Source organism: Drosophila erecta, unplaced genomic scaffold, assembly GCF_003286155.1.
Source record: "Drosophila erecta strain 14021-0224.00,06,07 unplaced genomic scaffold, DereRS2 tig00000126-arrow-pilon, whole genome shotgun sequence".
Classification (NCBI taxonomy): Eukaryota; Metazoa; Arthropoda; class Insecta; order Diptera; family Drosophilidae; genus Drosophila; species Drosophila erecta.
Window position 1 is genome coordinate 4510860 of NW_020825209.1, and position 27877 is coordinate 4538736.

The 27877-nt window shown below is 41.3% G+C and overlaps 4 protein-coding genes across 6 annotated transcripts in view; all 4 read right to left on the reverse strand.

The window, feature by feature from the left end:
- Position 1: 1 nt before the first annotated feature.
- Positions 2 to 12214, reverse strand: LOC6550037. The gene is made up of 3 exons (XM_015155335.2): positions 11311 to 12214; positions 938 to 1346; positions 2 to 872 (listed from the first exon to the last, which is right to left on the reverse strand). Exons 2-3 carry the CDS (start codon positions 1343 to 1345, stop codon positions 666 to 668), a joined length of 615 nt encoding a protein of 204 aa, XP_015010821.1. The 5' UTR covers position 1346; positions 11311 to 12214; the 3' UTR covers positions 2 to 665.
- On the reverse strand, positions 11641 to 11769 carry LOC113564487. Its single transcript, XM_026981800.1, has one exon. The coding sequence runs from the start codon at positions 11753 to 11755 to the stop codon at positions 11663 to 11665; it is 93 nt and encodes a 30-aa protein (XP_026837601.1). The 5' UTR covers positions 11756 to 11769; the 3' UTR covers positions 11641 to 11662.
- Positions 12215 to 14788: 2574 nt separating the features above from the next.
- LOC6550038 (regulator of G-protein signaling 7) lies at positions 14789 to 21354 on the reverse strand. Its single transcript, XM_001977468.3, has 7 exons — positions 19839 to 21354; positions 19247 to 19494; positions 19008 to 19191; positions 18575 to 18861; positions 18398 to 18511; positions 18195 to 18320; positions 14789 to 18060 (listed from the first exon to the last, which is right to left on the reverse strand). The coding sequence occupies exons 1-7, from the start codon at positions 20499 to 20501 to the stop codon at positions 17733 to 17735; spliced, it is 1950 nt and encodes a 649-aa protein (XP_001977504.2). The 5' UTR covers positions 20502 to 21354; the 3' UTR covers positions 14789 to 17732.
- A 1101-nt stretch (positions 21355 to 22455) lies between these two features.
- Positions 22456 to 27877, reverse strand: part of LOC6550039 (atrophin-1) — a 29917-nt gene continuing 24495 nt past the window's right edge. For all 3 annotated transcript variants that reach the window (XM_026982226.1, XM_026982227.1, XM_001977469.3), the window contains 3 exons: positions 26125 to 26774; positions 23752 to 25777; positions 22456 to 23350 (listed from right to left, as the gene is read on the reverse strand). In XM_026982226.1, coding sequence (XP_026838027.1) covers positions 22511 to 23350; positions 23752 to 25777; positions 26125 to 26774 — 3516 coding nt within the window. In that variant the 3' untranslated portion in view covers positions 22456 to 22510. The remainder of the gene's footprint in view (positions 23351 to 23751; positions 25778 to 26124; positions 26775 to 27877) is intronic.

Genomic DNA, 27877 nt, shown 5'->3' on the forward strand with positions numbered 1-27877 from the left:
ATTCGCTTGGTTTTCAATAAACTTAATAGGAATTCTTTATTTCTGGAAAGCAACACTGAACGTTTTCCGACATTTGTTGGCAATCGACATCGATGTCGATATGGCTATAAAAGTATTTGTAATCGAAATATACATAGTTATATACAGGCGTTACGCTAGACTAAGACTAATTGCTACCCTGTAGTTTTGTAATTTGATTCCCGCCCTACCCTGGCATTCAATATATGTGTTTAAAACTTATATGGGCGCATCATGTGTGGTTCAGTTATTTCTTTTGCTATATACAACTTTGGACTAGATGCTGTGTGTTTTACAGAACGCTATGTACAATGCGAGAGAATCGATATCGTTATTGATGGGCGCTACGAGTTAAAATACTAGCTGCTTAAAATCAAAGTAAATACAATGCCATAGTGCTTTGCCAAGCTACCAGTTAGCCAAACCTTATAATAGATATACGGATATATGGCGATATTCAGCTGAATGCTCTGGGAATTTTCGAAAGCACCAGAGTTTCCAGAATACCACTTATCGCAATCGTAGTTATTGATTTGTTTGCATGTGGTTTTTTAAGTGGGTCAAGTACAGAAATCCGTTGTGCTGCCAGTTGGGAAAAAATCTCTTAATTCTCTCTCCTCCTTCTACTGCTTCACCCATTGCTCCCCCTAGATGTGCAGGGTGGTTCCGGGTGGGGATGTGGCTCCTCCAGCTCCTGGCTTGGCAGAGGTCTGTGGCGGCTCCAGATCCTTCGACTGATCCATGTCGATAACCAGACAGTCGTAGGCCGGCGGCGGCAGTTCGAACTTGACCACACTATCGTAACTTGGCGGCAGTGAGTCCACAATGCGCAGCACATCGTTCTGGGAGTTGATCTGGAATATAGATCAGGTTTATTAAAAATATAATGGAAATAAATGAAATTCTACCCAGTACTCACATGTGGCATGGCTCCATTGGTGGACCGGTTTCCTGCCTCGTCGATGGGCCCCGCCCAAATGCAGACGCCCATGCGATGCGTAACATACCCGCAGATAATCACGCTAATCACCAGCATCCCGATGCCCAAGGCAAAGACGAGCCAGCGGGACTCCTCACTGGTGTCCCGCAGATTCTTCTCCAGCTGCAGGGCGCAGAGGATCAGCACCGGCACGGCCACCATGGCCACCAGGAGGTCCACAATGGGGCGCTGTCTGCTAGGTCCGGCGTTCAGAGGCCTACGTCCGGATCCGGATCCGTTGGCCGATCCACCGTGATGTCCCAGCGGATGGGAGCCAAAGTTCTGGCTGCTGCTGTTCGGCGTCAAGGTGGAACGGGCCACCACAGTGTTGTGGTTCTGGAGCACCATTCTGGAAAGTAAGACAAAAATACAGGATTACACGGGGAAAAAACATCAAATATATTTTAGTTTTTGCCAAAATCCGTTTTTTCGAATTTCGGTCATAAAATAATCAGTTTTTTGGCCACAACTTTAAAAATAATTGTCTGAATATGGAATGGCATACCTCGTTGCGTTCGTTATTAAATTTCTAATCGAACTGTGTTAAAAAATAGGATTGCTAATTTTTTGCCATTTTTTGCAAATTTTGATGATGTTACCCCTTACAAAAAATGCGAAAAATGAGCGAAAAATTAATTTTCCAAAATCCGTCAAAAAGTGATAGGGTTCGTTAGCATTGGTAATAAGCTGCTCAAAACTGTAATTCTTGCATCTTTATGATCATTTTTAGCCAAGTTATGATTAAAATGCCACCAAAAATATTTTAGTTTTTGCCAAAATCCGTTTTTTGGAATTTCGGTCATAAAATAATCAGATTTTTGGCCACAACTTTAAAAGTAATTGTCTGAATGTGGAATGGCATACCTCGTTGCGTTCGTTATTAAATTTCTAATCGAACTGTGTTAAAAAATAGGATTGCTAATTTTTTGCCATTTTTTGCAAATTTTGATGATGTTACCCCTTACAAAAAATGCGAAAAATGATCGAAAAATTAATTTTCACAAATCCGTCAAAAAGTGATAGGGTTCGTTAGCATTGGTAATAAGCTGCTCAAAACAGTAATTCTTGCAACTTTATGATCATTTTTAGCCAAGTTATGATTAAAATGCCACCACAAATATTTTAGTTTTTGCCAAAATCCGTTTTTTCGAATTTCGGTCATAAAATAATCAGTTTTTTGGCCACAACTTTAAAAGTAATTGTCTGAATGTGGAATGGCATACCTCGTTGCGTTCGTTATTAAATTTCTATTCGAACTGTGTTAAAAAATAGGATTGCTAATTTTTTGCCATTTTTTGCAAATTTTGATGATGTTACCCCTTACAAAAAATGCGAAAAATGATCGAAAAATTAATTTTCACAAATCCGTCAAAAAGTGATAGGGTTCGTTAGCATTGGTAATAAGCTGCTCAAAACAGTAATTCTTGCAACTTTATGATCATTTTTAGCCAAGTTATGATTAAAATGCCACCACAAATATTTTAGTTTTTGCCAAAATCCGTTTTTTTCGAATTTCGGTCATAAAATAATCCGTTTTTTGGCCACAACTTTAAAAGTAATTGTCTGAATGTGGAATGGCATACCTCGTTGCGTTCGTTATTAAATTTCTAATCGAACTGGCTTAAAAAATATAAATGCTAATTTTTTGCCATTTTTTGCAAATTTTGATGATGTTACCCCTTACAAAAAATGCGAAAAATGATCGAAAAATTAATTTTCACAAATCCGTCAAAAAGTGATAGGGTTCGTTAGCATTGGTAATAAGCTGCTCAAAACAGTAATTCTTGCATCTTTATGATCATTTTTAGCCAAGTTATGATTAAAATGCCACCAAAAATATTTTAGTTTTTGCCAAAATCCGTTTTTTGGAATTTCGGTCATAAAATAATCAGATTTTTGGCCACAACTTTAAAAGTAATTGTCTGAATGTGGAATGGCATACCTCGTTGCGTTCGTTATTAAATTTCTAATCGAACTGTGTTAAAAAATAGGATTGCTAATTTTTTGCCATTTTTTGCAAATTTTGATGATGTTACCCCTTACAAAAAATGCGAAAAATGATCGAAAAATTAATTTTCACAAATCCGTCAAAAAGTGATAGGGTTCGTTAGCATTGGTAATAAGCTGCTCAAAACAGTAATTCTTGCAACTTTATGATCATTTTTAGCCAAGTTATGATTAAAATGCCACCACAAATATTTTAGTTTTTGCCAAAATCCGTTTTTTTCGAATTTCGGTCATAAAATAATCAGTTTTTTGGCCACAACTTTAAAAGTAATTGTCTGAATGTGGAATGGCATACCTCGTTGCGTTCGTTATTAAATTTCTAATCGAACTGTGTTAAAAAATAGGATTGCTAATTTTTTGCCATTTTTTGCAAATTTTGATGATGTTACCCCTTACAAAAAATGCGAAAAATGATCGAAAAATTAATTTTCACAAATCCGTCAAAAAGTGATAGGGTTCGTTAGCATTGGTAATAAGCTGCTCAAAACAGTAATTCTTGCAACTTTATGATCATTTTTAGCCAAGTTATGATTAAAATGCCACCACAAATATTTTAGTTTTTGCCAAAATCCGTTTTTTTCGAATTTCGGTCATAAAATAATCCGTTTTTTGGCCACAACTTTAAAAGTAATTGTCTGAATGTGGAATGGCATACCTCGTTGCGTTCGTTATTAAATTTCTAATCGAACTGGCTTAAAAAATATAAATGCTAATTTTTTGCCATTTTTTGCAAATTTTGATGATGTTACCCCTTACAAAAAATGCGAAAAATGATCGAAAAATTAATTTTCACAAATCCGTCAAAAAGTGGTAGGGTTCGTTAGCATTGGTAATAAGCTGTTTAAAACAGTAATTCTTGCAACTTTATGATCATTTTTAGCCAAGTTATGATTAAAATGCCACCACAAATATTTTAGTTTTTGCCAAAATCCGTTTTTTCGAATTTCGGTCATAAAATAATCAGTTTTTTGGCCACAACTTTAAAAATAATAGTCTGAATGTGGAATGGCATACCTCGTTGCGTTCGTTATTAAATTTCTAATCGAACTGTGTTAAAAAATAGGATTGCTAATTTTTTGCCATTTTTTGCAAATTTTGATGATGTTACCCCTTACAAAAAATGCGAAAAATGATCGAAAAATTAATTTTCACAAATCCGTCAAAAAGTGATAGGGTTCGTTAGCATTGGTAATAAGCTGCTCAAAACAGTAATTCTTGCAACTTTATGATCATTTTTAGCCAAGTTATGATTAAAATGCCACCACAAATATTTTAGTTTTTGCCAAAATCCGTTTTTTCGAATTTCGGTCATAAAATAATCAGTTTTTTGGCCACAACTTTAAAAGTAATTGTCTGAATGTGGAATGGCATACCTCGTTGCGTTCGTTATTAAATTTCTAATCGAACTGTGTTAAAAAATAGGATTGCTAATTTTTTGCCATTTTTTGCAAATTTTGATGATGTTACCCCTTACAAAAAATGCGAAAAATGATCGAAAAATTAATTTTCACAAATCCGTCAAAAAGTGATAGGGTTCGTTAGCATTGGTAATAAGCTGCTCAAAACAGTAATTCTTGCAACTTTATGATCATTTTTAGCCAAGTTATGATTAAAATGCCACCACAAATATTTTAGTTTTTGCCAAAATCCGTTTTTTCGAATTTCGGTCATAAAATAATCCGTTTTTTGGCCACAACTTTAAAAGTAATTGTCTGAATGTGGAATGGCATACCTCGTTGCGTTCGTTATTAAATTTCTAATCGAACTGGCTTAAAAAATATAAATGCTAATTTTTTGCCATTTTTTGCAAATTTTGATGATGTTACCCCTTACAAAAAATGCGAAAAATGATCGAAAAATTAATTTTCACAAATCCGTCAAAAAGTGGTAGGGTTCGTTAGCATTGGTAATAAGCTGTTTAAAACAGTAATTCTTGCAACTTTATGATCATTTTTAGCCAAGTTATGATTAAAATGCCACCACAAATATTTTAGTTTTTGCCAAAATCCGTTTTTTCGAATTTCGGTCATAAAATAATCAGTTTTTTGGCCACAACTTTAAAAGTAATTGTCTGAATGTGGAATGGCATACCTCGTTGCGTTCGTTATTAAATTTCTAATCGAACTGTGCTAAAAAATGGAATTGCTATTTTTTTGCAGATTTCGGTGATGTGTATGATATTAATGTGTATTTTTTCCCAGTGTAGTCTAGACGCCTCATGTTTATTTGATGGGAACTTCGGTTAATTGGTAGCTCACAATTGCTAATCCCCAATGAATACCCATGAGATTTTTGCAGTGGAAGCGGTACCGATCACTAACTGTAATTGCTGTACTATCCAGACAATGGGCTATTATATGCAGCAAACTATTAGATGTGAGCTAATTTCATAATTTTATAAGAATTCTTACAATGGTTAAGGTACAAAAAGTTACAGGTACAAAATATGTAAAGTACATAATTAGTTTTGAATCGATTTGTAGCCAGTATGGGATAAATTAAGCCGAATAGCACTAGATAATTATTTATTCCGAAAAAACCGGGTCTTACTATAGTTCTATTGATAGACTGTAAAAAGGTTTTATTAATGTGTTAGTGGAGTATTTTTTTTAATTTATTTAGCCAAGAACACTTTTCAGCCTAATTGCTGTTTTCGATTTGCTTGGCAAATATTTAGCGTATATCGCATTGGGTTAATAATACAATAAACATTTGATAAACGCCCCATCTTTGTCAATAAAATCAACTGCGTCACTGAGAAGCAGACGGTGAAAATCATATGTTTGCTAAGCATTTCTCGTTTAGAGTCCAATTAACATTGGTTAGCATTCAATTACCGGCCAAGATGTATCATATTCCAAACCCACATACGTATGTCTGCGATTCTGATTGGGATTGTGGTCTATATAGCCATATGTATATTTGTTTTTATACACATATAGATATTGTGAATACTATTCGTACCTGGGATCAAAGGCGTTGCTCAGCAACAAGTCGTATACGGCGCGCATTTTGATATTCGTTCTATTCACTCCTCTCGATTTTGTTTTTTATTGATATCAATTGGTTAATTTACTACTGTCCCTATATTGTTGATGCAAGCATATTTATTCAATGATTTGAGTGCGACACATGAGTTGAATTGTTGGTGCAGTCTTTGATTTTCCAGCCTGCGAGGATCAAATATTTATTGTTTATTACTAGATCTAACAAAGTATTTAGTTTCATAGTTTAATATTGCCGGTTATTAAAACCCGAGCAATTAACATCTCGTTATCTGATTAGTTCTATTAATTTCATTTAACACATTGTTTGTATTGTTGACTTTAAAGATTCCACTTAATATACAAAATATTTCTCAATGAGAATCTACACTGAACATAAAATCGAGGAATATTTCATATATTTTCAAAAGTGGAAGTTGATACTATTTTATTCGTTTGCTGTTTGCTTGCATTAAAACATTAGGTAAACAAAAAGCGGCTGTTTACGTTTAAGTTATATCTATTATATATGCTTTGTTCTTCTTTTTAACGTTTATAATTTATGTGCATATTATTTATGGTGTTGTGAGAGAAGCGCTTTATGGCTGTGTTTTTTTTTACACCGCACAGAGATAAGGCCAAATATCAAGATGAAATGGAATTATCACCCCACCCGGCGTATACTTGATTTGTAAAACTATGGTGGATGATACTGCATCGAAGATCGGTCTTATCACGAGGGGATTTCCAGTTCACTTGAACGATAAGGGCTGCACGTGATTGTTTGTCGTCCTTACACACATATTTATTTGTCTCAATAATAAGATAGTATTTGCACCAAGGCGTTTGTCAATTACACTTCAGCATTGGACTTTTCTTCAATTTACACAAAATAAATAATAAACAAACAGAGTAGGAAACTAAAGCCAGCTTGGTCGGGCTGAAACCGATTCGTGGCGATCTGGGGCGGTCAAATGTTGAAATCGGACTGGAAAAGCGTCCAGCAAAAGTGGCCATATAGCATAATCGATGTGGATATGCTGTCATCTGAGAGCTTCAAACCTTTCATATCTGGACTTTGGACGTGCCCAAGTGGTAGAGAACTGAGGGAACTCAAGTCAACACAAATATTTCGGCTTAAAGTTGCAGTTTCTGGACTTTGGACATACCTTAGTGGTGGAGAACAATAAGGGAAACCACAGTAAACGGATTCAATGCCAATATTTAGCGAAATTTAGCAAAGTATCTACTTCTATACAGGAACAAAGAAAACTTAAATTCAAAGTAGTACTTTTTCCGTTGGAAAAGGGCCAACATACCTTGAGAACAGCAATGGGTAGCAGCACGCGATCCCAGAAATGCAATTTAAAAATAAAAAGCTAAGCAGAAAAAATCAGTTACTTTTTTGTCAATTGCAGTGAGTGGGGTGAATTGAAAATTGCAAAAGGGAGTGGAGAGGTGGTAATTGGCCAAGAAATTAATAATAGCAGGCAAGTTAATAAGGTTCTTGTCATCTGGTATTATCTAGAAACCGGTTGCAAAGAATTGCCATCGTTCTTTGATATTGTGAACTTTATCTGAAAGTGGTCTGTGCTCCAGTACAGACATATAGTACATATATACATATATTCAAGATACCAGATAGCGTGGCGACAAGTCTTGATTACCGATGAAATACTTAAGATCTCTGCAAATGAGAATGCGGCGAACTTCGAGATGTGAAAACCTCGAAGTCGATCAGACAATGGAAATTTGCAATTGTAATTCAAACTGCGTCTACTGAATGACACGCCCGAACCTCGTCGGCCACAATAGATACTCTTAATTGCAGTCCATGTAGACTCAGATACAGATGCATCATATGACAAGCGCAAATATGATATACACTTATGGTGCTCCATTATCAGTTCGCACTGATAAGACAGCGCAACGGCATAAATATACTAAAATATAAACCGGTTGGTTGCAAAGAGTTTGTCATTGATTGTCCTCGTTTTCATTCCCGTTTTCCGACTCGTTTGGCTCATTTGAATGATTTAATGCGCCTGTTAATATACTCGTATTAAGTTTGCTTTCTGGGTGAGGACCCAATTTGGGACGACTCCGACACCGATTTACGTAAGAATCGGGGTGCATTAACCTCTTTCCTTGTTTTTTCGATTTTATTTCTCTCGAGTTTCATCCTTATAATCATCCAGAGGCCCAACTCTTTGTATCTCCAATCAATTTTGCTCGCCATTAACATATTTGCAAAACTGCAAGACTAAAGATTAAAGTCAACCATTGCCTATGCATTTCCGTATCTTCCATATACTTCTATAACTATATACTATATACTAAATATAACTATATACAGTACTTCCGGTGCAGCGATGATATGCGTAGTACTACGTGACGAAATCCAAATTTTGAATACAATTCGCATGCTTCCATTCACAAATTGCACCAGCTTTGGGTCGAGGATCGGATCGAGTCATTGACCCGATGTTGAAGAGCAAATTATATTTCCAAACGTTAAGTATGTGTGGTATGATATATTATATCTTTACCGGTTGCATGTGCGCGATGTCAGCTGACTGGCAGTACAAAATGGAAATCCACAAATACTGGGAAAACCGAATGAAGGGAAAGGCCGAAAGAAAAGCTGGGGGAACGCTAAATCGCGGGGAGAACAGATACATATAGGTATGTACCATGTATCATATTGTTTAGGTAAAACACCCGGCAATTACAAATTACATTACCGGCTGAGCTTGACTTTGAAAATACCGATTCCGATCAGCGGTGGCCCAGAAACCCAATTGGAGTACAAATCAGCCAAGTGCAGAGATCACCAAAATATTTGTCAGTTCCATATGCCATATACATGTATGTATATATATATATATGTATATGTATAATATATATTACTGATGACTCGGCTTCGGTTATTTTCGTGGGATCTGCACTTTGGTTTCTCGCTTAATTCGCATTTAGAGTTATGCTCTTAAGACCTTCGGATAAATGTATTTATTTCGATACTTGGTTCCCCAGCTTGCCAGATTTACAAATAATTAGCCCAGACACAAAAACAATAACAAGGCCGTAAAAGTATACGATTCCTAGTAGATGGGTGAATTTCCCTATTTGTTTTCTGAAGCACATGCGTCATATATACCATATGATTCAGCCCAGCGAGATAGAATTAATGCATGTACATATACATATACAGATTTGGCGAATCTGCAGTTCACCTGGAATCATCTCTGGGGCTTATCAACACCCGATAAGAGGGATAATGCAGCTCCAGTGCCACAAAATATATAATAGATGTGGTAATAGTACTATGTACTCTGTGGCACCGCCCAGATTTCCCATTTGTTGCCAGGGGAAAATGATATACTGTTGTTTGTAAGCACAAATAATGCACTTAATTGGGGTAGATTTTCATCGGATTACATCGGATATCATGTTGATTGTGCATGGCACAGCCAGACACATATGTATGTACATTGGTACCATGTTTATATGGACTTTTTAGAATTTTCTAGCTTATATGTAATTTCACCAAAAGATACTTCTTGCCAATGTTCAGTCAATTTTTAGCAGCTTAAGTAATTGAAAAGATTCTAATCCTGAGAATGCCCGCCTTTTAATGTTATTTTTTAGACCCCAGCCATTTTGCCATTCTGTAAACACTTTGAAACGTTATGAAACCACCTAGAAAGACCGAAGTTGATAACTATAGTTGCGTTTGTGGCTCAGAACAATGCACAATTTAATTAAAATTCCTGGGGCGATATTCCCGACCTCCCTCACCATTATACGATGTGTGGCAATCTATATGGCACAAACAACTACAACATAGCATAGCACAACAATTTCCTTAATTGCCGCGACAAGAAAATCATAAAACTAAAGCAGAATAAGAAAAACTTGACGAAACTGACTCCCACAAAAAGCAAGGCAACCAATTCTTGGGAATTGTCTGGCCCACTTTGCAAGGGAGCCTAAATCGGATATGTCGGACGCAGCACAGCAGAGGGCAGTTAATTAGGAATCTATACTATAAAATACGACACAGTGATAACCCAGCTGTACATATATATAACAAAAATCCAACATATTTTCTTTCCTCTCCATTACTTAATTGATAAACCACTTTACCTATTAGCCTAACCTCTGCTGTGGTCATGTGCATCTGTATCTTTAAGTGCTTTACATGAAGCAAAACAAATGAATCGATGACGTTGCCATGGAGAGACATTAAATAATATATTAATTGATCAGATCGCCGAGTGTCGCTTAATTTTAAATGGGGGAGAATTTATTGCTCGATGCTTTTTGATTGACTAACTGTGGGATGGAAAGGCGGGAGGGGGGATCTACAGAGAGGAGCGAGGAAGGGGACTCGTGACCCCCTTGGAAGTGAAAGCTTCCCGAGAAAAACCGAAAAAGATTCCTCCACTTGTTCAGCTCGCTCTTTTCTTCTCTATTTCCTGTTTGGTCACGTAGTCAACTTTTTGACAATAATTGGTGGCCATCCTACATACATAAATATATAGGAATAAAAGTGCCTTGGCTCGTTCAGCAAGTTCTTCTTTTATTGTTCTCTGTTGTTGATGTTGTTTTTTCATATTTTTTCACATGCTGGACTGCGCAAGAAGTGGCTATATATGTGCACAACGATACTATATATAGAAACTAATGATGAAAACATTTAATTTTTTTTGCCCCCTATCAATAAATTTTATTTATCCGCTGTTGCTCTTGGCGATTCTTCTCGCTTTTTTCTGAAACAAAAACACTTCGAAGTGTGAAAACACATTGTTTACTTTTTTCTCGTGGGGATTTCAAAATAATTGGCTTTGTTCTAGCTGCTGATAAGCATTGAAAAGGAAAACACCTGTTTTCCAAGCGAAGCGATAGCCCAAATTATTTTGCCAATTGCATGGCCCACAAAGAGAAATAAAAGATGAGCCATACGAATATGCACACCAGCTGTCTGCCATCCTTTTCGCTCCTTTGCCCGCTCTTTCCCACTTTGTGCATTTTATTTATAGCCTTCGAAAAGGGGGGTTTTTGGGGGGTTACTTGGGCTAAACATGTTTGTCGGCATTTGGTACACTCGGAAAAGGCGACCCACATGAAAACACCTTCTTTGGAAAGTTAAAATTGAGTCTGTACCATTGTATATAGTTGTAGAATGCTTAATACTGATTGAAATTGCGATTTTCATGGAGATCATATTCTTTAACTACAAAGCCATTTACTGTGCATAACGCTTTGATATTATTAAGCTCGTATGCATGTGTATATAGGTATTTTTCTTAGTGTACTCACTTGAAAATGCTTTTTGGCCGCCGTGGATCTCCTTCTCTCTTTCTGCTCTCTATCTCACGCACTCTTTCCCTCGCTTCGTGTTTGCAATTCTTCGATTGAATTCTCTTCTCACATTTGCGGAGCACAAAAAGCCAAACAATAAAAAATACAAACAAAAAGCACTGAAATTCTGTTCTTTTTTCTTCTTTTGTTTTATATTAGCAATTATGCACGCATTTCAATTGTTTTTCGTGGGGGATTTTGGTTTTAAAATTTATTTTTGTTTTATTATGTCGTGATTATTTTGCGGTTCCAAATGAGATCGTTGGCACAAATAATTGCAGCAAGTTGAATGGACTTTTTTGGATTGGAATTATCGGTGCTGGCTTTGGGTGTACTCGTAGTGCTCCTTCCTGAAGTTTGGATCCTCGCCGCTCTCACAGAAAATCCAGCGCCTGTGCACCATTACAACAAATCTTGGATCGATTCTCTCTCCTCCGCGCAGGATTCGGATACACGATTTTGGGTTTCGGTTGGGTTTTGGTTTCGGATTCGGATTCTCCACCCTCGATTCTTCTTTTGCCCACTCACTGAACTTTGGAACTGTGGGAACACAACGATGCTACTACGGACGACCGGTCTACGAGGAGGAACTGCGTTCATATACACATATCGATCTCGATCTCGATCTCGGTGTGGATTCTCGATGTCGATGTTGGGTATATAGAAATGGATTTTTGTTATTTTCTGTTTTTCCGTCTTCTGTTCGCTGGCCACCGCTCCCCTGTCCCTCGGTCTTTATTCGGTAGGGTCTTTATGCTTTTCTTTTCTAATCGGCCTGAGAATTTCGAACCAGAGGCGAAGAATGCTGAGAAGCGACTGGCAAACGTCGCTGCCAGCGGCTCGCTTTTCGCTGCCGACGGCGACTGAGGCGGAGGTGTTTGTTGTTGCTCTTGTGGCGACTCGGGAAGATGCTCTCCACTCTCCGCTCTCCAATCTTCGCACCAGAGATGCTGCAACTGGTTGGGAAAAAATACTAGTTATATTATATTATATACTTTTAATACAATATTTAAACTTAAGCAAGAGTATATTTGTTTAAAATGACTAGATCTCATTTAAGCCTAGTATGCTTGAAAACTTTTTTTACAATACCAAAGATTGGATTATTTATAACTTAAAAATCAGTTTGCATGTTTTACTGAAGGTTGAGAAGCTTTATCGAGTTCTTGTCTCAAATGAAAACACTATCGCCAAAATGTATTATTTGTAACAGATTCATCGGTCAAAAGTGATGACTATTGTAGCCGAAACTTTGAAAATACTGTTTCAAATATGGAATAATATACCACTTTAAACTAGAATTTAAATAAAAAATACATTTTTTTATCGTGATCAAGAATGAAAAAATGGCCAAAAACATGACTATTCAAAAAAGGGAGGAAAGTGATAGGGGCTGTTAATACGAGTATACATTTTATTTGAAATATTTATAAAATCAACTATTAATGGATCATAAATCTGATAAAATCAACTGTGCTCGCGTCAGCATCTCTAGAAACATTCGTAGAACTAGTTGGGTTCTCTCCTCCTCTCGCAGCTACGACGTGTCAATCGTGACACGGTCCGAAGACAGTGTTCGCAAGACGACGCTCTCTCTGCTGCTGCTCATTCTGACATTCTCGGGAGCCTGGTGATAAGAGATGCCGTTATCTGATTGCCAATGTGACACATTGAGGCGGCGAATGGGCCAACGCTTGTTGTTGTTGTCACAGTTTAACGATCTGCACACGCACACACAAAAACAGTGATAAGAGAAGACACCTCTTCTGCCTCCTGTCATCCATCATCTATCTTGTGTCTGGATTCTTCTGCTTTTTCTCCGGTCTTGCGGCTTCTGCAGTCTTATCTTCCTGCTCCTTTATCTTAATTCGCACATTCGTGGCCTGGCAAGTGGTGAAATCTTCACTTACTGGTATTTATTTGTGTCTTTTTGGATAGTTGGCTCTCAGAAATGTTTATGGGGCTTACCTTAATCGTGAGCCTTGAATTTAGAATCTCAGCGGGGAGTTTCGGAAACTCACGAAAATCTGAGAAAAGAGTCTGTGAAGCTCAAAAAGGCACTGCATTGGAAGTTATAAAATGTAAAATGAAAATATTTCTTATACAGCAGATAACAAAGATTATGAAGACGCAAAAAAATGTCATAAAAACTATAAGATAAAGGAATCATTTGCGTATCATTCTGCGTTTTCTAGTGTGCGGTTAGCAGTAGTTTCATTTAAATATAGTTCGTTTATAAAAAATATCGAGCAGGAATTAAATCTTTGGGGTTTGATTTGCAAGAAGGTACATCCTGAACGAAGCTTGACTGTACATTACCTTTTGCCTTATCAGAATAATTTTTTGATCCGTCAAAATTGAACATTAAAACTCGATTGCGTCATTCAAATATTGTTTTGTTTTGTGTTGTATTTTATTGTACGAGTATTTAATTTAAAATAAATGTGGGTCAATGGATTATCAATGCCCCGAAAGAGGCGTCAAATAGGCACGATCAGCCTGGATACGAAGCACCGGGTACCGTTACCCCAACCAGATTATATCATATAAGCCCATAGGATAGTTCGATGAACACATGGCCAACGGTTCAATGACTCGAGATGATCACTCTTTTTCCAGGTACGCAGATATATGGATTTCCAGAGAGAACGGGGCTTAGAGAGGCTAAGTCCCATTTAAGGTTTTATAGCGAAAACGTGATCGGGCTGCTCTCTAAAAAATAACCCCCCCTTTCCCTGTAGCATCGTCTTTCGGAAAAACTTGTGCAAAATGCCGGTCACGTCGCATGTTGTTGTATCTGTATCTGAGCATCTTTTCCTGCATCTCAACTTCACTGCCATCCGCAAGTATCTGTATCTTGGCCAAAAGCCCTGCCAAAGCAAATTAGATAAGTTGCATCCCCCGGATAAAACTTGGCCACATTCGGTTCCAGATTGAGACTCATACTCATACTCGTATTCCGTGAGACAAGTTGATAACGGGGCAGCAAAGTTTTATTGCGGGACGGGAAGTCGTCGTTGCTTAGGCTTATCTCGAGACCTCGCGGGTAATAATAAAAAATATACAAGTATATACAAAATGAATAAACAAAGGTAAACATCTGACAGTCGGGGCAGGTTGTGGGTGGTGTCGCTATCGCCATTTGATTTGGGTTCGGCCTAGCCATAAGCCAACGGAAACTCTGTTTTTAATTTGGGGTTTTTCCCATTTTCCACAGAGCCATCTTCTTTATAACTAATTGTGTAGATTTCCTACGCGGGAATTAATTTATATCACATAATGAAATGGAGCTCTAGAATTGGAATGAATTTTCTATTGAGTTATTCGGATAAAATGCCTAATTTATAATAGTTTTAAATTAATGTAAGCTAAATATATAAATTTGATATTCATTAAAATGGGTTAACTCCCTAATTACAAATAAAACACACTTTTGTTTGCTTAAGTTTGTGTTGTAGTTAGTTTTGAGTCACAATGAAATTCATTTATTTCATACTTTTGTTTTTGTTGCTTAAATTGCGCTTTTATTTATTTACTTCAGTTTTTGTTTTTCTTGCTGAACAATTTACAATAAACGCGGCCATTTGTTGTGTTTTTCTTGTAGTTTTCCTTGGATCTTTGGATCTTTGGATTATTTAATACTTATTGATTTTCTTATGTTGTTTGTAGTGTTTTTGAATTTTTTCCTGCTGTCTAAACCTAAAAAGTTGTTTTGCTGTTGCTTGTTGTGTACACGTACATATATCGAATATTTTTGATTATTTAATTTAATTAATTTTCTCCGAGTTAAGTGACCGATTTTCCTTTCTAACCACTCAGTTTTTCATCGATTTTGTTTAGAGTTTTTATAGTTTCCGCTACATTTAATTGGTTATTTTCATTAGGTGGGGGCGTTGGAGTAAAAGGGGGAAAACAGTTGGCCAACAGTTCCTATATATATATTTATGTAATTATATATAAACTGGCAAACGATAACAGTGGAAAGCCAAAGGAAAATTTGTCTGTGAGTCGGGGGGGTTTCCCAGTTTTTTCTTGTCTTAGCTTTGGCTATTTTGAAATCGATTTAAATTTGTCACTACCAACACACAGACGCACATCGAGATATATGGTATATATCGTAGTTTATAGTTATTCCGTTTTCTTTTTTCGTTTATCTTTAATTTTACTGAATTCTGTATTCTTTATATTGTATAGTTATAGTTATTATTTGCTTGTTAAGTTGTAGACACCATTTACAATTACAATTACAGTTACAATTAGATAGACATACACAATGCGATCCTAATTAAATACATATAATACGCCTCAGATTTTTGTATCCTTTGCTATTCCTTTTTTTCCCCAAAAGTAGGCAGCATTAGTGTGCATGAGTGTATGTGCAAATTACATGTGTATATATATAGTTCCAAGTTTCAAGTTTCCTTAGTGTACCTAAGTCTAATTGCTATTCCGAAAGATCCGAGGATCAGTTTGATGTTTCACATTAATATATAGCTGCGCCCACTTTTATACAGTTGCGGTCAAAATAATAGCAGTATAATATAATGTAAATAAGGTCAATATATAAATTTCTTCTTAAAAAAAATACGAAAACGCTTTTTACGTGAACCTATTTTGGTTTTATCCATCAAAACCTATTTTAAGCTTGTTTTTTTTTTACTTATAACACAAAAACTTCAGCTTATTGCTTGAGAGTCGGTATTCGGTAAAGATTTAAACTTTTAAAGATTTTAAAATATTTAAAGTCCATGCTGCTTTCTTTTAGCCGCATCTGAATGAGTATTATTTTCGAGTCTTACCCCGTTTGTCCAATCCAAATTATATTTTGGGAGAGATTCTACCGAGAGAACCAAGTTCGTTGGGGCTATCAAGTCTCCCTAGTTGTTTAGCCCCTTTATTTGTTTGTAAAGCTCACTTGTTTTTTTTTGATCTAACTTCCTATAAGCTATCACACCTTTGACCCTATCTATCCTACTTCACTGCCCACTCGCCCAACCGAACTTGGCTCTCGCACTCTCGTTTTCAATCTTCCACTTGCTGCCACTACTTTAATAATTATTAACATAATTTATTCTAAACATTCACTAAAAACAAAATACCATCTCTCTCTCCGTCATACACACAAACGCGCACAGTGAGCGGCAAAAAATATTATGATTAAAATCTTAGCTATTACTTTTCATATTTTTTTGGCGCGCCTTAACGATATGTGAGTGGGTGTGTATGGGTATGCAGGTAACTGGGCGGGTGTGTGGGAGAGAGAGAGAGAGAGAGGGAGTGATGAAAAGAGACACCTAATCAAGGTAATAAAGGAACTTAAGTCAACGCTTTCATTTTTCTTACATTTCTCTGATGGATGGGGGATCGTGTCAAAAGCTATTTAAAATTTTACCGGCAGAAAAGCTGAAAGCTATGGCATCGCACGCTGACAAAAGCTGTCTAGCATGAGTGGGTTTTCAATTTTCAATTTACGTAATATTTCCGCTTTGTTTGCCTATTAATTAAGCTAATTCTCTTAGTTCGAATATAAATACCTCTTAGAATCGGTTTCTTTTTGCATTTTCGTATCTTTGGTGTTTTTTTGGTTACAGTTTGACATTTACTAGTGGTTTCTCTATAGTTTTTCATCATATTTTCTTGGTGTCTTCGATTACGATCGTTTTGCATTTCGGTTAATAATTAATAATTCGTATTTGCTTGTATATTACGAGTATGAGAATAAGGTCTCGGCGGTTGTTGGTGTTGTCTTTCGTCTTCAACTTTCCGTATTCGGTTATTAAAATAAGTACATTCCGGATGGTTCAACTGAGAATCGCTAGAGATTTGAAAACAACTATTGAGTGGCTTCAAAAAGTAGGGTATTACACATTTAGAAATGTCCGATTATGGAATAATTATGTCTAAAATATTGCTGTGGGGTTCCAGGGACATTGTTCTTCGGTGGGGGAATTAGTTCCCATTTCCTATCTTTCAGACCTCAGCAGGTAATTGTTTTAAAATATCCATTGATTTCAGAAAAACCTCCAGTATTCGATTACTTTTTGTTCTTAATAAAGCCTTTGGCAGTTTCTTATTTGCATAGTAAGTGGTGTTTTTGCTTTTCGTCTGATTTAGAGGAAGATAGCTACAGATTGAGATGGCTACTATGGGCAAATTTGGTTTTGGTTTTTGTTGGGGCACTTTGAGGTAACGCATAATCGATCAACAAACCATCACATAAAAAGTACTTCAAAATCGAGAGAACACGCGACACAGTGGCAGATTAATTAAATGAGTAACAACGAATGAGTACCGAGTGAGTACCAAGTTCATCTGGTAATTCCCCTGCGCAAGGACCACTTCTAGCCCACTGCGATGACGGGGAATCCCCGCAGCGTATCTCAACGTTTCACCCCGAACAGATTCGGTATAGACTTGATCTTCTTGCGCGAGCAGTTTAGGTAATCCTTGTACATGTCGGACCGCAGATACCTGGAGTACGAGTCGCTCTTCATCAGGTGATACACATGCGAGGCGGCCACGTCGAAGCACCAACGGTTCGGGCCACTCGGCGAGTTGACCGCCTCGCGGGCCAGCTCCACCGACTTGGAGTCCACGTTCACCGGACAGGGGGCCTCGGGGGCCAGGAACTCCTGCCAGATCTTCTGGATCGCCTCCTTGATCTCCGATTGCGGCAGCGCCTTCATCTCCTGCACCGATTCCCAGAATCTGCAAATAGTCAAGGAGATATTGTCAATAACCCGATGGTAAGAGGCTAAAGAGTTTGCGGCTTGCTGGTTTATTGATGCTAATTATTGCTTATCAAATTATGTTATTTTACTACGAGTATATTATCAACTCACTTGAGGTTCTCGCCGCTGTACTCCTTCTCCAAGAACTTGGTGAACTGCTCGCGTCCAATGGCATCGTTCAACAACTCGCGCAAGCTAAATGCCCAGCGCTTCACGCGCCGCACAGGAACTTCTTTGCTGTTGGATTGAAAGGTGAATTAGTAATAAGTTAGATCTATTGTTTTTGATTGATTTTAACAAATGGTGAGCCGTACCTATTCTTCTCCGTATCCCACATCTCGGTGCTGTCCGTTTGCCAAGGATTCGGCAGCTCGGGCGAGGTTATAAAGTAATCGAACTCATTGTACTGATCGTAGTAGGCAACCAAACTGCGGAAGAATAGTAATTTTAATGTAATCAAGTAGTAACTTATGCACAAATATATTTCTTACGCCTCGGCCGCCTTTGACACTTTGATTGTGCGACGCTCGAGCTTCTGTTTACGCAGCGCGATGATCCGTGTCAGCTGCTCGACGGGATTCTTGGCCAGGGAGGCGCCGGCGGATCCGGTTCCGTGGCTGGAGCCACCGCGTCTATAGGCCTTCTTTATGTCAATCTCGGTGGTGTTGACGCAGCCGGGCATTGGCCTATGGACATCCCAGAAGGCCCGCTCCTGCGAGTCCAACACCTTACGCTCCAGCTTGTCCCGCTTCTTGGCCACTTTGCTCTGCGATTCGGCCTGGAAAAACCATAAAATATTCATACAGCATTAAAATTGTAAAAGAGTCGATATTATAATTCTATATTCGGAACACTTTCCCTCACTCTCTCTCTAACACTCTCTATCTCTTTCTAATTTATGAACTACATTTTATGTTGGCCTACCTGCATGAATATAAACTCCCACTTCCTGGAGAACATCTTCTGCAGCTTGGCCAGATTCTCGGCCTCATAGTCGGCCAACTCGAGTCGCGTCTTGTTCTGCATGGTGCGCTTGCAAAGGTAGACGGCATAGTCCGTATTCTCGGGCTCCCAGCAATTCGAGGGCCAAAAGTAGGGCGTCTGGAATCTGTGGGAGCATACTTTTATATATGGGAAAGCTGGCAAGAGATGGTGCCACTCACCTGTAGAAGGTGCCGTCGTTTTTGACGGTCAGCGCGTGGTCGTCGATGGGGAATATGTAGCCATGCGAGCTGAGCAGGTGGGCAAAGTGCAGGGCCTCCGTCACGTCCTCCACGTCGAAGTTCTTGAGTATCCAAGCCACCAGGTCCGCACCCGTGAACACCGATGGCACCTTGCTCATGAACGCCTTCACCGTGCGCACGGCCACGCCCGTCGACTCCGCCTGCATCTTCTCGATGATGGCCTCCATCTGGGAATGGAATCGATTTAATTAGCGCCAATTAGCGGCAAAACTGACTGGCAATCAATAGCCTGGCATGTGCATAATAAAGATAATGAACCACTCTAAAGACAAAAAGTGAAATGCAATTATCGCGCAAATACAAATTTGCAAGGCATTGTTCAAGGTAACAATAAATGATTATGCGACTTTTAGCTTTGTACTTCTAAGGGTGGCAATTTGTAGGTATAGGTACAGCTATTTTATAAGTAACTATTATATATTAAGTAATATTATATATTGAGTAATATTATATATTGAGTAATAATATATGTTAAGGTGTGGGGCAATTGTAGTGTGGTTAAATGCATTACCTTTTTATACACTAGGATGTTGGGTGCGTCCTCGTTCTTCCCGCCGCGCTGATGGTGCGACGCCGATGGAACCGCTAGGGCGGATGCGGTGGGCGGTTGGGGCGGCTGGGCGGCCGGCTGTCCCGCCGCCGACTGCTGTGGGTGGGCGTGGTGGTGGTGATGGTGGTTCCCGCTGACGGTCAGCAGTGCGCCGCTGGAGCCGCTCTGCTTGCTGCCCGCCGCCGCCGTCGACGAGGAGGTGACCGAGGAGGAGGATGTGGTGGTGGCGGCTGCCGTCTTGGCTCCAGCAACGGTGGCTGTGGATGTGGGTGCAGTGGTTGGATTGCTTGCTGGCTGGGATGCCGATGTTGCGCCTGTTGCAGCTGCAACACCTGCTGCTGTGGCTCCTGTTCCTGTTGCTGTTGGTGAGGCAGCTGACCCACTGCCATTGTTACTGCCATTGGGCAGTGGTGTTGGCGACGGAGTGGCTGTGCCGGGTGCTACACCTCCTCCTGCTCCTCCTCCGACGGCGGTGGTGGTGGCGTTGGCGGTCTGTGGCTCCGGAATGGCCACCGCTAGCGGATCGCTGCTGTTGCTGCTGGTGCAGTCCGTCTTGGCCGGCGCCGCGGTGCTGCTGGCATTGGTGGCTTGTGTTTTGTCCGCCTCCGAGTTCATTGTTACCATTTTCTCGAACGGCTGCGCTCCAAGGATATTTGGTTTCCAGAGCTGTGGCTATTTTTAAACGCTGGGCGCAGAGGGGCGTGTGTGCCGGCTGCTCGTCGAGGGGGGGGTCTTCCTACTGCTGCTCCTTTCCCAAAAGTGGGTGGTGTTTTCCCAGCTCTCCTGTGTGCGTGTGTGTGTGTTGGGTGTGTGTGTGTGTGTGTGTGTGCGTGTGAATCAATTTGATGGCTTAAATAGATTTTATTCAACTTTTAGGTGTCATTTTGGCTTTTCCAATGCCATTTTTTGAAGCTTTTTCCACCTCTGGCTCCTCAATGATTTTCACTTCGGTTTCACTGCTTCTGTTCTTCCGTTTCCTTTTTTCCTGTATGCTTGAAATTCACAGGAGTTATGGCACACACACACACACACACGCACACAAGGTGATGGATTGCTTAGTACAATGCTCCAGCAGCTTTTCTGGTATAATTTTGAATTTATGGATTTTTAGAATTTTTAAATTTAATTTTCGCTTTATTTTTAGCAGCGATTTTTCCCAAGTTTTCGCTTGCTGTCGCTGTTGCTCCTTTTGCCCTCTCCCTCTCTTCCTCTCGCTCTCTCGTCCTCTCTCGCTCTAGCGCGAAGTGTTTTTTAGCTTTTAGCCCGTAATCATTTTACGGCCCAAAGTCAATCGGCTCCTTAGAGCTTCCTGCTGATAGTCCTTCATCGATTTTTCGTCCTTCCTACCCCAGAAACTCTCTCTCGACCCGCTCTTCCGCTCTCTTTTCGTTTTGCGCCTGCGCTAATAACGTTGTTTACATCCAGCCAGCTGTTGCTTATCGATGACTAATGCCCGATATGATATCGATAGCTGCGTATCTCTAACTTTTAAGGCATTGTGCGAGTATTCAAGCGAATATCGATAAATATCGATGTGAAAGGCATCCTTTAATATTGATCCGAAATGAAGCTTACATTCCTTCTAAAACAAAACAATCAGTATTTTCAATTTGCTTTATTTCGATAAGAATTTTCGTCTACAAATTATTTTATTCGTTTACATTTATCAAAAAAAAAAAATATATATGTATATATGTGTGTTTTATGTATGGTATACAAACTAAATGTTTAATTAACGCATAGTGTGTTCATTAGATGCATAGCGTGATTTTAACTTATAGTGACCTTAGTTGTTATGGCTTTTATACAAAGTTTTGCAATGATTTTGGAAAACATTCAAAAACAGATTACAATAAATAGAAAAAATAATACATATAGTGTGTGTGCAGGATAAAACATTTATGTAGCTAAGGCTAAACGAAGGATCCTTCGTTTCTATCAATATCGATAATGTATATAAGTAATTTACTGCCCCTAAGACTAAGTGCTGTCCGTAGCGCCTATATTCGTTCATTATTTACATAGGTTTTTCGAATATATGTATATATATTTACCGCATAGGGATATATGTAGGTACTTAAATGTGGTATAAATATATATTAACTCTGCCAGCGATTGGCGATATATGTATATCTGCATATCGATAGTCGATCGCCATCGAGAGGTGAGCAGCAGGACCAAATCGGGGTTTATCTCTTAAATGACCAGCTCTACATAACGTAACTATTTGTTAGTGGTGGCGAAGAACGTGGATTAATGGGCTTCTTCGGTTAGTCGGGAAAACATTTAATTTTATAACAGCTCTACAGTGCAAGAAATATTATTTTAAGAAAGCACAAAACAATGTAGAAAATATAGAAATGTTGAAAGAACAAAAGTGAGACCATATTAAAAGAATTGGGTGTATGGAATCCAAAGGCCTTAAGAAATGCTATAAACAAAACGAATGCTTTCTCTATTTCATTTCTCTATTAAAAGTGGTCGGCTTTCCATTTCGTATCGTCTAGGCTGGGATTCAATAGCGGATTCGGGTTGGCCTCCGTAAAGATCACATTTTGACACTACGCTTATCAATGACATAGAACCATCATTATCGACATGATTACTCAGATTATGATATAGTACGTATATAATTACTGCTGCTGCTGCTGCTGCTGTTCCCTTGACTGCCTCACGGATCGCTCCCTGTCCCGATCTCGTTCCCGTTCCCTTTCGGACCACAAGGGCTGGCCACTTTGGGCCTGATAGGAAAGTGGAGGAGGCGGTGCCGCCAACTGGGCCTGGGGCACCAGTTCCGCCTGCGGATTGAACTGGTTGTTCGTGTTGTAGTTGACCAGGATATCGCCGGCGAGACTGTGGCCGATATTAACGCTCCGATCGGGATAGCCCTGATGCTGTGCCTGCACCTGGATCGGCTGCGATTGCACCTGCTGCACCTGCGGCTGTTTGTTCCTCCAGTGCTTGTGCTGGGCCACGGGCACCAGGCGGTATAGGGGCTCCGCCGACGGAGCACTCGGATATCCAGGCACATAGTAGGGCGGATAGTGTGAATGCGGCTGGGAATGGGAATGGGAATGGGCAAGATGACCCTGTTTGCTGCTCGGACGCACCCTCTTGAACTGCGGCGGAGGTCGCTGCCAGAACTGCAGAGGATTGGACTGGACAGGAGAAGGGGGCCTCAGTTGCTGTGGATCCTCCACAAATTGAGGAATTGGCGTGCTGTAGATCTGCGGCTCGTAGATTGGTTGCTGCTGGTGCTGTTTGCCCACACGGAAGTGGCGACCCGGTAGGTAGGAATCCGGCTGGGAGGCATCCAGATTGGGATCCAGCTGGAGCTGCTGTTTGCCCACCCGCAAATGACGCTGTCGCTGGCCAGGAGGCTGGTACACTATCGCCTTGAAGGCGTTCTGATCGTGCTCATCCGCACTGTAGTTCACCATGGGCAGGAAGGGCTGCTTGTCAAAGTCGGGGGCCTGCAGATTTCAATGAAAATTTATTGCATTTACAAGGTATTCCATTGTAGGTTCCTTAGAATTTCAAGCACAGCCAGTTGGCTGCAGCCTAAAACTATGCTGCATTTTTAAATCGGCTGACAAAAGCTTTTTGAGACAGTCCATAGATGGCGCTTTGGTAAAAAAAAATACTAATCGTCTTTGAAAGGTATAAAAGGCCGAAACAAAATGAAAATGAAACAAAAATGAAGACAAAAATTTCGGATTAAAATTATGAAAAATATCGAAAATAATTTTACAAACTTCGCCAATTTTGATATTCAAAATGTATCAGCATTTTCGGTTTTATACTGATTTTTCTATTAGAAAATCAATAAAACTGTATTTCAATTAATTAAAGAATGTAATTATTAGTGACTCACCTGGAACCGCCCCGCATTTGCTCCTCCTGTTGGCGAGATGAGGTTGCTCCTGAGCAGCTGCCCCAGTGACGCCTCGTACTCCGCATGGAGCTGCAACTGGGCGTTCCTGGGCTTGGGCGTGATGTTGACCACCTCGGGGGCCACATCGTTGGCGGGACTTGGCGACGCCTTGTAGTGCTGCAGATGCTCCCGCTGGTGGAGATTATTGCTGTGATGATGCCGCTTGGGCGGTTTGCTGGCCAAGAAGTCGTCGATGGCGTTGGATTTGATTGAACCCGGTTGCCGCTTGGCCTCGAAGTACTCGTAGTAGATGGGATTGGACTTGGAGAGCGGTGGATCGAGTGATTGATCCTGGCGAGAGCCCTCCGTGGAGCTGGGCACGAAGACCAGCTGGGGTCTCGGTGTGTAGTTGACTGGATAGATCGGAATGGGCACGGCCACCGGCACAGGCACCCTTTCCACATACTTGGGTGAACTGTGCCTGGTCGGCGGTGGCAGGTAAGTGATTCCATTGTACTTGGGCTTATACGACGTTCGGATGGCGGGCAAGTGCACTGGCGGTCTGGAAGTGGTTGTGGTGGTACTGGTCGTTGTACTGCTGGTCGTGCTACTCGTAGTGGTGCTGGTCGTGGTCGGGGGTCTTCGCGTCGAAACACTGCCCTCCAGTCGGCTGAAGTGGTCCGGCGGCGGGGGTAGGACTATGCCCGGCACCAGCGGACCTGGTGGCACCATATTCGAGTAGTTGCTCCTGTACACGAACGTATATGCTGGTGGATAGTACAGAGATGGATCATCCTCGTCGAAGTCGCTGACATTGCCGGGGAGTGGGGAATCCCCGATCAGCGAACCATTGCCATTCAGTCCATTGATCAGCCAGGGTCCCAGGAGAGGAGGAGTCCTCAGCAGACCCTTGGACGCCACCGTGTCGTTAGAGGGGTAGAGCAGCCAGGGGGCATAGGGCGCCGGATAGACGTAGGCCGGACCGGTATCCGGACCGGCGGCATCCGCGGACTTAGCTGCCGGAGATGCTGCAGTCGCTCCCGTCCGGGCAACAGGATGCGATGCGAGATTTTCAGCGGCGGCGCCTTGGTGGCCCTGGTGGTTGGCTCCCTTAGCGGATAGCGTTGCATTGCCAGCCGCCGGACGGAGGATCTCGAGTTGATTATCTCGGATAAGCTGCAGCGGCCCGTTCGGTTCGAGCTGCACAGGAAATGGAGGCGGCACCGCCGGATTTGCTGGCAACTTAATCTGCCTGCCGGGGGCATCGTAGTCATCGATGGCCGGCCACGGGCCGTGCTGATTGTCCTCCGCCTCCTCGTTGAGAGAGCCACCCTTGATCACCAGCAGGTGATCCTCGGCCAGCCAGATGTCCTCCTCGTTCAGTCCACCGTAGTTCCGCTCGTTGTCCAGCGGCACCTCCGAATTGCGGGCATAGCTCAGCACTCCTGGTCGCTTGGGAATGCGGCGGAAGAGCTCCTTTTCGATCAGCCCGTACTTGCCATCCCTCACCTGATCCGCCAGCGTCTTCTTTTGGTCCTCCTTGGCCGGCTTCTTGGCCGGAGCATCGGCTTCCTTGCCGGATCCAGCGCTCAGCCGCAGGATGCCATTGTCCCAGTTGTCGAAGTCGTCGGGCTCATTGAGCAGAGCCTCATCATCGTCGGATTCCCGTTCCCTGTAGGGATTGGGGGTATTGGATCTGGTTGCAGGCAGCGGAGTTGTGGATCTCGAGATGCTCGGCGGATTACTAAATCTCGTAGTGGCTACCGTGCTGCTTAGTCTCGGCCGTATCGAGGGCTTGGCCAGTCGGTAGCTGCTGCTCGCCTTGCTCCTCAAAGGAGTTTGCTTCGTCGTCGTGGTGGTCGTGGTTGTCGTGCTTGTTGTGGAAGTGGAGGCACTGCTCCTTTCCGTCGTGGAAGGACCGAAACTGGAGATGGAGCTGTTGGCACTCACCGCCGACACCTCGTAGGTGGAGTGCCCCTGGGCATTGTGGATGTGACCGGCCACCAGGCGCTGAATCATTCGGGGCCTGCCAACGAAATCGGATTGGGAATCGCAGTCAGGGATCGGGAATATCACACATCTGTGCCATGGCACATAAATCAAAAGGCGGCACCCAAAATGGGCAGGCGCCTGCCAAGATCTCAAAAGGCAAGACCACAATGATGGTGTGCATCGGCGAACCGAAGGTTAAAAGAAAAACTAATACTCTAAACTCGCATTTAACTATCAAAAATAATATTTTTTAAATTACTGTGCTCATTTTCAATATGATCGTATATCTTTTAATATCGCAATCTTTTGCAGCATGCTCTCAACAAGCCAGCGATCCCCGAACAACCGTGCCTAGCCGTTTTAAAGTAGGGTATCACTCACGATTTCAGTGCGCCTCGACTGGAAGTGGTGCTGGAATAGGAGCTGGCGCTGTCACTGGAACTGGGACTGGAAGTGGGCGAGTGGGCGTGGTAGGGACTGGCGGTGGGTGGCGCGGACTGCCAGCTGCGCCGTATACTCGAGTCGCCACTTAAGTCCGGGGTATCACGCGGTTGTCTTGGACCCCGCACACTCCCCCGGTCCCGGGACGATCTTCCAGCGGATGCAGGAGCTCCAGTTGTTGTTGTTGTTGTTGTGGCTGCTGGTGTGCTGCGCCGCCGCTGCTGCTGCAAGAGCCTACCGGTTGTTGTTGTTGCTGCGAGCGGCGGCAGCGGCGTCGCCGCGCTGCCACTGCGGCCGCGACTGCGAATCGGGGTCACCGTCACCGCCAAGTCGATCGACTGCGTCGTGGGCGGACGACGCTGGCGTGGCGCCCTTAACGTTGGCGCCTCTGTGCTGGTTGTGGATACGGCCACGCCCCCCGCCCGCTGGAAGACGGCCACGCCTCGGCCGCGCTGTCGCGTCGCTGCCGCTGCCGCTGTCGCCGTCGCCGTCGCCGTCGCTGCTGTTGTGGCTGTGGGTGTTGCCGCCGTTGACAGCGCAGTCGACGCCAGCAGAGCTATCACTATCAAGTGCAAGGTTAACGATGCCATCTGCAGAATTAAAGGCAACACGAACGAAAGTCAAATGAGTGTTATTAAACTGCAAAAAATAATATATAACGATTTCAGCGAAGTCTGCCTGCGTAGTAAACTAGGCTTTACAATCCTAAGTCTCTGATAAGTAGTACAAGGAATAACATTGTTATTCGTGAAGTATATTGCTATATTAAGTATCTTATACTAATCAACATTTTATAGTAAGCTTGCTATGTTTGTGGTAATTAATAGCATTAGCAAAAAAGTTAACGTATCTAACAAACTTCATAAGACAGCAATTACTTTGCTGGCTGAAATAAAAGCAAAGTGAATTGATCTGGTACATAAAGTGGGCTGTAATTATAAATCTCCTAGTACCAAAACCTAGTACCGAAATACCCTCAGATTTGATCTCAGAAATAGTTGTAGACAATGGCTTAAAGCAGGCTCATTCAGTCGTAAATCAATTGGAAATAGCAACAAATATATGGCAAAGCCGCTCACAATCGTGTTTGTAGTTGTTGTTGCTGCGCGCGGTTAATTAACATGAATGAGCAGATAACAATAACAAAAAGCAGCCGTTGAGTTTGCAGCACGCGTCGCTTGCAAAAAACCGAAAAAAGTGAAGACAAGCGAAAAACCTGCAGTCAAAATCGTTTTTTTCCAAATGCACTTGAGCGCATCGTTGGAAAAAAGAGAGGGGTGCGATTCGTTATTGTTTAGCCATTCGATTGCACAATTAAAGGCAGGAAAAGCTGAGAAATTCATGATCGCAGACTGGTATATTGTAATTGAAAATGTACCTATAATTGTAAGATAAGATTTTTATTTCGATAGCACAATTGGAAATAGGAATTCATCCAAATAATTCACGATGAAGATTTGTAATTCCAGCAATTATGGACTTAGCTCCATTAAAGTGCACCTCCAATTGGACCTTTGGACTGAGCCACTTGAAGCCGAAAGAACCTAGGCTTGTCCGCCCATCAATTTAATACAATCCAATCCAATTCGATGCCAGTCACTTTCGACGCCCCGAAATGCCAAAAGCGAAATCAAGGACAGAGCTTTGAAGAAATCGAATCATAAATAACATTTTACTTTTGGTCTTTGTGTAC